At 43.3% G+C, this 12,060-nt stretch overlaps 1 protein-coding gene and 1 long non-coding RNA gene across 2 annotated transcripts in view; one reads left to right on the top strand and one right to left on the bottom strand.

Annotated features, from left to right (window-relative positions):
• The window catches only part of COL24A1 (collagen type XXIV alpha 1 chain), a 713,151-nt gene that overhangs the window by 268,573 nt on the left and 432,518 nt on the right, over positions 1-12,060 (bottom strand). Inside the window, exon 23 of the mRNA XM_069232264.1 lies at positions 8,140-8,193. Coding sequence (XP_069088365.1) covers positions 8,140-8,193 — 54 coding nt within the window. The remainder of the gene's footprint in view (positions 1-8,139; positions 8,194-12,060) is intronic.
• The window catches only part of LOC138293185 (uncharacterized), a 270,652-nt gene that overhangs the window by 156,005 nt on the left and 102,587 nt on the right, over positions 1-12,060 (top strand). The gene's annotated exons all lie outside the window — the stretch shown is intronic.

Genomic DNA, 12,060 nt, shown 5'->3' with positions numbered 1-12,060 from the left:
ATGGAGCTGTACTATAGAACACCTCTTTATCTATATGCCCTCAACATCTGTAGCTGGAGACAAACACGCCATTTTTTATATTTTGGGTCAGGCTATTCTTCATTGCATTACTTCTTAATAAGCGTGCATTACCCATGGCGTGGCCGGCGACCAATGGAGCTACACGCGTAGCGCGGAGCTCCGAACAGTGTCCACCGGGCCTGATATTATCCTGACATCAAATAGCCTTAAATCAACTACAGAAACAGAGTTCCGATAATCCGAACATCCAGAGCACATACTGGGAGAATGGCACATCTAAATAAGCACTAAAAAACAGAGAAAACCAGAAAAGAAAATCCCGATCGGCAAATCCAAGATGACGGCCGCAAGTCCACGCTGAAAAAAGAAAAGTTCCCACGACGATCAGAGCGGCGCTGGACATCCCCCGAAAACCTCAGTAGGTGCAAGCCCCTAAGCACCCTCTCCTCCAACCCTTAAAAGGAGAGGGGGTAAAATCCAACTATGGCAAAAGACTCTGCCGAGGGCTTGGGGAAGAAGAGTAAAGCAAACAGGGTGCGGCTGGGTCTGCAAGGGCCTAGAAGAGAGCGATGAAGCCATAATGGGACGGCCTACATTGATTCTGGTGACACTAGGGGAGGTGGAGCACTGAAGACCCTGCCCCAGAGGGAGAAACAGGAATAACTTACAGCAACTCTCCAACACTAACAACGAGTACCTCCCAAGCTGTAACTGGCAAAACGTTCTTACTGAGGGAGCGCGGAGCTCAGAATAATGTCCACGGGCCTGATATTACCCTGACAGCAAATAGCCTTAAACCAACTACAGAAACAGAGTTCCGATGACCGGAACATCCATAGCACATACAGGGATAATAGCATACCCAAATAAGCACTAAAAAACGGAGAAAACCAGAAAAGAAAATCCTGATCGGCAAGTCCAAGATGGCGGCCGTAAGGCCACGTTGAAAAAAGAAAAGTTCCCACGACGCTCAAAGTGGCGCTGGGCATCCCCTGAAACCCCCGGTAGGTGCAAGTCCCTTTGCACCCTTTCCTCCAACCTTTAAGAGGAGAGAGGGTAAAATTCAAAAATTGGCAAAAGAACCCGCCGAGGGCTCGGGGAAGAGGGGAAACGCAAACAGAGTGCGACTGGGTCTGTAAGAGTCGAGAAGGGAGCGGTGAAACCGAAACGAGACGGCCTACACTGATTCTGGCGACACAGGGGGAGGTGGAACACTGAAGAACCTGCCCCAGAGGGAGAAACAGGAATACCTTACAGCAACTTAATACCCAACACCTAGCATACAACTGAATAATAGTAACGAAACTCTCCAACACTAACATCGAGTACTCCCCCGAGCAGAAATTGACAAATCAATCCTATCGAGGGATCGAGTGGGAGACGAGGAGCAAGTGGGGAGCGAAGAGAGCGACTGGATCTGAGTGAGTCTGGAGAGGAACAGAGAGACTGAAGCACAGCGGCCATCCTTAATTCTGGCGCTACGAGAGACGGAGGAGCACGGTAGACCCTGCCCCAGAGGGAGAAGTAGGAATACCTTATTGCAGCTTAACTTCCAGCACCCAGGGAAATAAGATCTCGGGAAATGAGAGAGTTATAAATAGGGTACGAAGAGAGCAGCTGAATCTGAGAGAGTCGAAAGAGGAACGGAGAGACTGAAACACAACGGTCCTCCCTGAATCTGACGATTCCAAGGGTAATGGAACTCTGAAGACCCTATCCCAGTGAGAGAGGCAGGAATACTGTACAGCAGAGTAATACCCAGTACCCAGGGAAATAGGGTACAATTAAATAAAAGTCACGGACTGATCCAACGCTAACAGATAGCGCGCCCTAGCCAGAAACGCAGAACGCAGACCTTCAGCCCTCACAATAACGATCTATAGCAACATCAGAGGGGAACCTAACTCTCGGGTACACAGGCTTCCTAATCAAAACAAGCAGGCTCTCGGAACACTACAAAATGGGTAAACCTAAGAAAAGAGAAGGTCCGGAACGAGAGGAAACTGCGTTGGTTCAACCCGCATCTCAAACACAAGCAGGAACAACAAACATTGACTCTCCTTCCACAGAAACCACGCTGGACATGATACTAACAGCGATAAATGACTCCCGAGAAGCACTAGAACAAAAAATAGACTCCCTGACTTCGGACCTCTCGCTCTTAAGAGATGATCATAGAAAACTGTCAGATAGGGTAAGTGCAAACAAGAGAACACTGGAACAAATGATTCCGGATCAAAAATCCTACACCACCAACCTGAACAATCTAACAACTAGAGTGAGGCAGCTTGAAACTAGAGCTGAGGATGCCGAAAACCACGCCCAAAGGAGTAACATTCGCATAGTAGGTCTCCCTGAAAAATCAGAACATGGATCACAAGGCATGGAAGCGTTCCTTGAAGACTGGATAAAACAAATAATCCCACCAGAAGGGCTGTCTCCATTTTTTGCAATCGAAAGGGCGCATAGAGTGCCAACCAGACTCCTCCCTCCGGGAGCAGGTCCAAGACCAGTGGTGGCCAAACTACTGCACTTTAAAGATAGAGACTACATCCTTTCTCAGTCAAGACTCAAGGGGGACATCATGCTTGATAATCAACGAATAATGCTGTTTCCAGACTTCACCAAAGAAACTCAGAAGCAAAGAGCATCCTTCAGAGACTCCAAGAAATGACTCCGAACCATGGGAATTCAATATGCTATGCTCTTCCCAGCCAAATTAGGAGTGGCACACGGAGATAGAACTCACTTCTTCACTTCACCCCAACTAGTGTGGGACTGGCTGGAAACGATGGAACGGCCCACACCCACGCCACAAAAAAAAAGACAGACGATGGCCAAAAAACAACGGAATGATGCAATCAGCCGCAACCCAAGAAGAACACCAATAGACCAGCTACCATCTAAAGAAAGACTAGAAGCGGTATCTAACATAGCTATAATAAGTGGAGGAAACCTGGCCACCACGAGATCAATGGAATCACTATCTGACCAAGACTCTAACTCGGGCCACACCTCCATTTCCTCCCAGAGCACTTCAGTCAGCATGCCAAAAGTAACACCAAAGTCCTCAGAAGAACTTTTTTGATCCTTTATTCTCGAAATAACAAGAACTCGAGGGAAAACACAAAAATATAGGTCACCCAGTGCCTCCAAAGAAATGAACAAAATACAGGAACGGTAAGAAGCAGTTGGGAACTCCAATTTAAATACTAACATTGCCTAGCTTCAACAGACTGTAACATTCTCTGCGAGGGAACTTAATACTTAGAGTCATTGACCTAAATGTGACAAGAACTATGCTTGAAATGTTTGAGATATAACAGAATTTACTTGGCCCGGAGGTCCAACCTAGAGATAGGTTTGAAGTCCCTGGTACACTGCCTCACCCAATAGTTACCAATCTTAGATTCAAAAGTTTGGACGGGGATAGTTCTAAATACCGGTCCTGGGGTAGGGAGGGGGGGAGTTGGGGAAATTTACGTTCGAACAATAGGGGAATTACATCCAGCACCAATATGCTAGTCACATTGTACCATATGGAAGCAAGAAGAAAGAAGACCCTGGGAAAGGATCAGAAGGGAGGTCACAACACACATCACTTTGACCATGTAATATGGATTCCCAACTGAAATACAAAATTCTTACTTGGAATGTTAGAGGCCTGAACAATATGAACAAAAGATATAAAATGTATAACCAACTTAAAAGGAGAGGCGCCCATATAGCAATATTACAAGAAACCCACTTACTGGAACAAGAGATCAACGCCCTGACGAAACGATGGCGAGGCCAGGTTTTCGCAACATCCTATTCAGCATTTGCCAGGGGAGTTCTAATTTGGATACGCCCAGGGGTCCCCTTCCAAAAAACCCAAGAGATACTCGATAAAGAGGGTCGTTATGTCCTGATCACTGGAAGACTAGCGGGGAGAGATATTGCAATAAGAGGAGTGTACGCCCCAAACCAGGAACAGGGTTCCTTCCTAGCTAGGATCTCAAGGGAATTAGGTCCTAACTTTACCCAAGCCACCCTAATAGGAGGAGACTTTAATTGCATTGCGGACCCTATGCTTGATAGATCACACCCCCCCCTAAAGGGATCACCAACCATTAAAACAGCTAAACAGTTTTCGGAGTGGCAACACCAGTGGGGATTTAGTGACTGCTGGAGACATGTCCACTCCACTACCAGAGATTACTCGTTCCATTCTACAATTCATGACCTACATGTCACACTAGACACATTCCTAGCCTCCCCCGAGTTACAAAGTGGAGTGTGCTCGGCAGAGTACCGGTGTCGTACTCTCTCTGATCATAACCCATTCATGATTTCACTGTCCTGGGAGAGGGAGAGATCCTGCATTCCGACGTGGAGACTAAGGGCGGAAATGCTGGAAGATGTAGCTTTCAAAAGCTCCTTATCGGAATCCATCAAAGATTTTTTCAGTATCAATACGGGAACAGCAACTAGCAGGGCGATAGAATGGGAGGCTTTTAAGACCGTAATCCGAGGGAAATGTATAGCAGACAATGTTGGGGTGAGGAGATCACTGGAACAAGATATCCAAAAATTTGAGAGAACCCTTAGAGAACTAGAGCGCCAGAGACCCGAACACCCAGAAATTGCCTCTGACATCACATCTATTAAAGAGAAAGTATCGGAGGCCACAGAAACACTATGTAAATTTGACTATAAGAAATATCTAGATAGACAACACACAGAAGGGGACAAAGCAAGCTCACTCGTAGCTTGGATGGCGGCACCCCCGAGACAGCAATCAATGATAGTGGAAATAGAAGATATAGATGGAAACCATTTATTTGAACAAAAAGCAATTAACCAAAGATTTGCAAACTATTATGCACAACTATACGCCCCTCCCCCAGAACTGCTAACCTCCTCTCAGGTGAAATCTCTAGATGATCTCGACCTCCCACAGCTAGAGGAGAGAGAGTCACTAGCCCTTGCTGAACCTATTTCAATACCTGAGATTAGAACTGCAATACAAAACATGGCAGTAGGGAAAGTACCTGGGGAAGATGGTCTCCCTGTGGAGTTCTATAGTGTATTCCTCGAACAACTTGCCCCACAGTTATGTAACCTATATAAAGAAGCCAAAGAAAAGAAAACCCTCCCTCTAACCACCAATGAGGTGATTATGATCCCTCTACTAAAGCCCAATAAATTAATGAGAGACGTACGTTCATACCGCCCTCTTTCCATGCTAAACCTAGACTACAAAATACTTAGTAAAATATTAGCTTCCCGGTTACTGCCCCTTATGTCACAACTAATCCATAAAGATCAAGCTGGATTCATTCCACAGTGCAACACTGCGCAGAATATACGGAGACTAATATCAATTATCCAATCGAGTTCACCATCCCTACAACAGGCCGCAATAATTTCCGTTGACATAGAGAAAGCATTCAATAGTCTACGATGGGACTATCTGGAAAAAGTAATGCTGACACTGGGCCTCGGGCCTGAATTTGTGAAATGGACGCAACTGCTTTACACGAAACCTACAGCACGGCTACGTACGGGCAAAATACTCTCAGACTCCTATATAATTGGTAGAGGCACCAGACAGGGCTGCCCACTGTCCCCATTACTATTCGCCATAGCAGTGGAACCACTGGCCAGAATGGCCAGATCAGGGGTACACTATGGGGGACTTCTAGTAGGAGCACAGAGACACCATATTGCATTATATGCGGACGATATGCTAATTTTCCTTGGAGACAAAGACAAGGAACTCCCCGGGGCGATGGCCATGTTAGAGAGCTTCGGCGAAGCATCAGGTCTTAAGATAAACTGGAAGAAATCCTCAATCTTCCCGTTGGTAGAGGGAGTTCAAACGATGGCTGATACCAGGGGTCTCCCCTGGACTCCCACCACATTCCGATATCTCGACATCAATATATATCACAAACCCTCAGACCTATTAGATGGGAACATATACATGGCAATCAGGAAACTTAAAACTGATATACAGTTCTGGAAGACACTACCCCTGACAGTTACGGGAAGAGTAGCAATATTAAAAATGATAGTACTTCCAAGATTTCTATATTTCTTCTCCACCATTCCCCTAATCATACCCAAAACAGTATTTAATGACTTAAAGTCTATCATGCCTAACTTTATATGGGGACCCGGCAGACACAGGCTAGCTCTGAATACGCTTAAGAGATCTACCTTAAGAGGGAGGACTTGCAGCCCCTGGTATGGAAACCTACTACTGGGCAGGCCAACTACAATGGCTGGCAAGATTCCTAAGCGAAGATGCATCAATTTTGGAATCACAGAACAATACTAGATCATTATCTCATACACTGTTGGAAGTGCTAATATCCCCAGGAGGGGAAAAAAATATCACTGCCCCCAGACTGGCAAGCAGTCAAATTCTCCTGGGAAAGAGTAGTCAGACGCTCACATCTGCACACTCCATACGCACCTGACATTCCAATAACAAGCCTGGTAAGTCTGTTAGGAAACCAAGCTTTAACCGGTTTAAATAAACTAATCAGACACAATATCACCACACTGGGAGACTTATACCACAATGGGCAACTTAGGACCTTTGCCGAATTACGTGCGCAATTTGAAATTCCTCCAGGAACATTCATAATATACTCAGCAATAACTAGAACCATTCTAAGAACCTGGAAACAGGGAACACAAGAACCACCCACACATGAGGGCTGCAGAGTTATTTGTACCAGAGGAGGTGATAGAGGCTTGGTATCCACACTATACAAAACATTACAAAAAGACACTCTTACCCAACTAGATAACCTTAGACTAAAATGGCAAACTGAACTAGAGACCACAATAGAACCACAACAATGGGATAGAATTACCGCACATATATACCCAGTATCAAGAAATGCTCATTTAAAACTAATAAACATGTACATTTACCATAGAGCCTATCTCACTCCCCGTAGACTTGCCAAAATGTTCTCCTCCAGCGGAAATAACTGCCCCCGATGCAAGGAACCAGAAGCAGGACTAGAGCATATGCTTTGGAAATGCCAGCAGGTAGTCCCATTCTGGATAGAAGTATTTAAACCTTGGAAACGATAACGGAACACAGACTGCAACCTTCCCCGATGTCAGAACTGTTGGGGGACTTTCCACGTCCAGCTATAAAAAAAACAACTAATACATTTATTGACTTAGCGTTATTGCTAGCTAAAAGAGAAATAAAGAGTCACTGGAAAGCATCGACTGGCCCTCAAATACAAGGATGGTTAAGTGCAGTGTTAAAGTGGGCGGAAACAGAAGGACGTATATTACATAGAGAGGCAGCCCAAGGAAGGAGACCCAGAGATACCGCAAGCCAATGGGACACAATAATAGACGAACTTAAATACCCCGAAGAACCAGAATCAGATCACTCACAACAAGTATCAGAGTTAAGCTCTGATGAAGCCTCTTAAAATACATTACAAGAAGTTAATGACCTGAAGAAACACAGACTCACTATACGGTACTCAATTATTTATTAGGAAATAAACAAGAAATGTAATGATTGCTGGATGTAAGAAGGGAGGGAGGGAACAGTTGGGGAGTATTTAAGACTTCGCAAATGGGAATGTTAACCCTTATTTTGAAAATTAATAAAAGATATTGTAAAAAAAAAAAAAAAAAGCGTGCATTACCCATGTGGCCTTTAACCAAGCCAGAAGGCCTGTACTAGTTGGCAGAGTGGAGATGCCTTTAACCAGGAAAACCACTGACAGGGTGAAATGCAGTTTTGTTTCCCCAGCGATTACAACGGTGACACTTACTATCAGGAATGAGCAAATGTAAAAACCAATGCAGCAAGTATTGTCTGTGATGTAGATTAGAGCAATTAATGAAATGATTGAGCAGGGCATCTTGTAAAAATCCACACTGCAGTTGAAATCTCAGGCATACCTTCTAACAAGTAATCAACAGCTTTAGCAAGGCAGGAATAGAATGGTTCTGTCAATAAATGGAGTGGTACATTTTCTAGCCCACTGTCACCTGGTTATGTATGCCAGAGAGAAGTCCAGATGTTATTTCATTAGTCACTGTTCTCAGCAATGTTTTAATGTGTGATGCATAGAAAACAAATCTCACCTTCAAGCCTTCTGGTCCTTGTTCACCCGCATAACCTTTTCGACCTAGTCTTCCCTGGATGAAGCAAAACAAAGAAACGTTATAGTTCGAACGACTACACAAATCCCACCCATGGCAGATATTACACTATTGAAATCATAAAATGGAGCGACACAAACTAAACAAACATCATGAAACTATGATTCTTGTCAATTAGAAAGCACCTTGGTCTTTTGCAGGGGTAGTACATTTGACCTCAAACGGCATAAACACTACATGTCGTTGAAACGTTAAACTAATGGGGTGTTATCTAGGCAAATTTCTTTTTAACACAAGATGCGTGTGAACTTCTTGTAATTTGCTTTTGCTTAATACCTGAACATTTTGGAGAAATTACAGGTAACCACACAAACACAAACTGCTAATCCATAATGTTGCACTAAATTATAGCGTCAAATGCATCCTTGCATCAATTTTTGACATGCATGTAAATAGCACAAAAAATGCTGCTAACACCAGCCACTAACATGCTACTTGTTGGTGTTGTTTTTGCACTATAATGTTGCTGTGAATGGCAGCAGAATGACGTGAATATGTTGTGACGTCATAATTTCGCATAACAAGCATACCACAAAATTCCACAATTTACGTGGGGTCATTTACATTTTGCCCAGGACTAATCAAAACATCTTTTCCTAAAACACTATTCCACTAGACATATAACATGAATACACTTCTAAATATGTATGTACACAAGAGTCTGTGCCCCCTTCTGTAATATCATTGTGCCCTGGGGGTGTAGAACGCGGGCACACACCTCACTTGAACCTCCACTACACAAAGTAATAGAGCCCTACATGTTTGCAAATGTAAGAAGATATCACAATACTTCTAGCAGATGGGACATCCATCACATTTGTGACAGAGTAAATCGCCTGCCAAACTCTAAATCTTGCCTTTAGTTTTTTAAATTGGTAAGTCTATGTATTTTTAATAAATAAATACGTTACACCATAAAAAAGCAAAGAAACAAATATAATGGAAGCATAGAAAGTACAATGTTACAATATACCATGAAAAATAAGTAAGCTTATAATTGTTATCTCAGTGCTTGGTGGAAAAGTAGTGCAAACTATGTAAGACCAGTATTAGGTAAAAAATGTCTCTGACCTATAAAGGTAACAGAATACATTTTAAGTAAGGATAAGCTACAGAGTGGAAGTCAGGAGTACAGGCTCACCCAAAAGGCAATAAAAAAACCTTTTCAGCACTTTAAGGATCAGATGAAAAAAAGACAAGCAGTATATATATTTCTGGGTCCGAATTTGATGATCTGGATAGACTACTCCTTCACCAGAAACACAAGAAAGGAACACAGCCATGAACAGGTCTTCAGTGGTAAAGAATTAATAGGTGTATGAAGTTCCTTGTGTTATGGAGCAGATGTCAAAGAATGGGAGGACATGGTTTTCACGTTATCGCTTAGTGCCTTTTACCTTCTTTCAATTAACTTCTTGAATCTGCCACTAGAGAGCAGCATATTTTATGACTCTAGTTACTCGGAGATTACATCAAGGGAGAAAAACTAAAGTCCTAACTTCATGAAATTACTATAATCTGTAGGTTTCAATACAATTATAAACATCTGAAAAATATATATTACATTAAAGGGTGGCTCCTGATAAACAAAAATGCCAACATGAGAAAAAACTGTTGTTTTAATTAAAAAAGCACTGTCTCTAACTGCATGTATCTAGTCAAAGGGAATTTTCCTAATAAAACAACGGCAGGCATATGTCTTCTATGACATCTTCTTAACCACAATTCTGTACAGACAATGCAGTAAACAATTGAATGTCATCAGCGGCGGCTGCCGCATATGTCAAGGGGGGAGGGCAATGGGGTAAACATTTTATTTTAATAAAAAAACAGAAGACACTTACCTCTGCCGCCCATCTCCCACCACCGTCTCCTGCTGCCTTGCTGCTCTTGTGGTGTCCCAGCATTTGCTGGGACACCAGAACAGGCTCCCCAACAATCCTGGCGCTGCTTACATGCTAATCATAGCATGTAAGCAGTGTCAGGATTGGTCTGAGCGGCAGTCACTGTTACTCAGACACAAGCCTGGGGTCTGTGCTGTTTCTCCAGCCCGGCTGTGTATACAGCCAACTTGGAGAAACCTAAGTGCGCATGTGTGTTTGGCCGGCCTGAGACTGCCAGCCAAACACACATACGCACTTAGTGTACTCTCCCGTCCTCCTCGTGGCCTAGCCCCACCCCTCCCTGCACTTGCTGGCTGAGCCAGCAGATGAAAAATGAAGAATAAAATGATAGCAAGCTATTGTTTTATTTCCATTCTGCTTGCTCAGCCAGGGGGGCGACCCCTGTAAAATACACTGATTGTAATGGGAATGAAGTCTAATATAGAAAGTACAGTGTTTATTGCCATGCCTCCAGTTTAAAGAGCTTTGAAGAGCATGTCCTGAGCAAAATATTCTGGATTGCGTGTGTCATTCTTTATGGGACCAAGAAAGATTCTGTCATATTGTCATTCAAAGTGGCCTTTCATTGATGAGCGAATTCACGACTTGTGGGGCCCAGTACATAAACAAATTCAAACCTCAATACAAAATCTTCTTGTTCCACAGAATGGGGAAAAAAATGTGGCAGGGTTCAGGTGATGTACGGCAAAGATTTTAGAGCTGCAGCAGGAATGGAACTGCCTATTTGAGATGTGGCTCTCCTGGATGCGGGTGCAGAGACAAACATGCCTTTAAGAGGTGCACTGATAGTGCACAAAAAAAGGTTGTACACTGTCTGTGTGCCCTCTAAGGGTAGCACTCAGACAGGGGGGAAAAGGAGTTCAATTGACCCCACCAGACATCCCCTGCAGTAACATGTCTATGCATTGAAGAGGGATTTGAGGAAGGATTAGGGATCCCCATTTAGGTGGGTGCAGTGAGTAACTGCACCTGCCTGCAGGGGGAGCTCTAATCCCTCTTCAAAGCACAAGCGTGTTACTGCATGCAAAGGGAAACACAAGAATGTTTGAAGCAGACTCTCCTATTTAACTGAATTTGCTGCCTCCAGGGCAGCATGGGTTTGTGGCTGCCCTGGGGGCACCATATTCGTTGTAATAGGGTGCACTGTCCCTGTTTGCACCAAGCGCACCTGCTTAAGTGCGTGCTGTTGTGTAAACAAGGACAGTGTGTCCTATTTGCAACACATGCCAACATGGCTACAAAAGAATTCATGGGCGTTCATTTTTGGATAGGCTTATCTCTTTTAAAGAACTACTGGTTTAACTTCAAGATGTTTTTATCGGGGCATTTAAGGAAACAGTGTGCTCAGTGAGTAAATTATTGGCAGAATATTTTGCTAAAATAATTAAGACAATAGCTCAACAACTTTTCTCCATCATCTAAAGAGCAAGTTCAAGAACCCTTCCCTGTCATTACACTTGGCATACATCAATTGTGCCATCCCTTATGTTATTTTCTAAAGCTAAGTTTGAATGACAGTGTGAATGATGATCGGAGCAGGCTAGTTTTGCACTAAACAAGTAGAGAGAAACAAAATGCAAATGGTTTTGTGTTAAGTACTTGTTAATCAAAGAACTGAATCTAGCACATGATAGGACCCAGACTAAATTTGGTCTATAAAGAGATGTTCAAAATTGTTCTTCTCTTTAGAATAGGTAAAAATGTGCTTGCCACAAATGTGCGAATAATGTAGAATGGGGTGACTGCAATACTGACTGCCAAGAATCAGAGAAGAATGTAATAGGAAACAGAAGGAAACAAGCTACATTCTGCACTAGGTTTCATCTGCTTAGATGAGAAGTCAAATTACTTGTGGGAAAATAAGGCTCCTACCAAAAAAAGGGCTTTTTTAAAGTTTTACTCCTTTACTTATTTGCATTTTAATTTTTACTGTGTAGGA

This window comes from Pleurodeles waltl, chromosome 4_2, assembly GCF_031143425.1.
Source record: "Pleurodeles waltl isolate 20211129_DDA chromosome 4_2, aPleWal1.hap1.20221129, whole genome shotgun sequence".
Lineage (NCBI taxonomy): Eukaryota > Metazoa > Chordata > Amphibia > Caudata > Salamandridae > Pleurodeles > Pleurodeles waltl.
The sequence above is the reverse complement of the archived record's forward strand: the minus strand, read 5'-3'. Positions and strand labels throughout refer to the sequence as shown.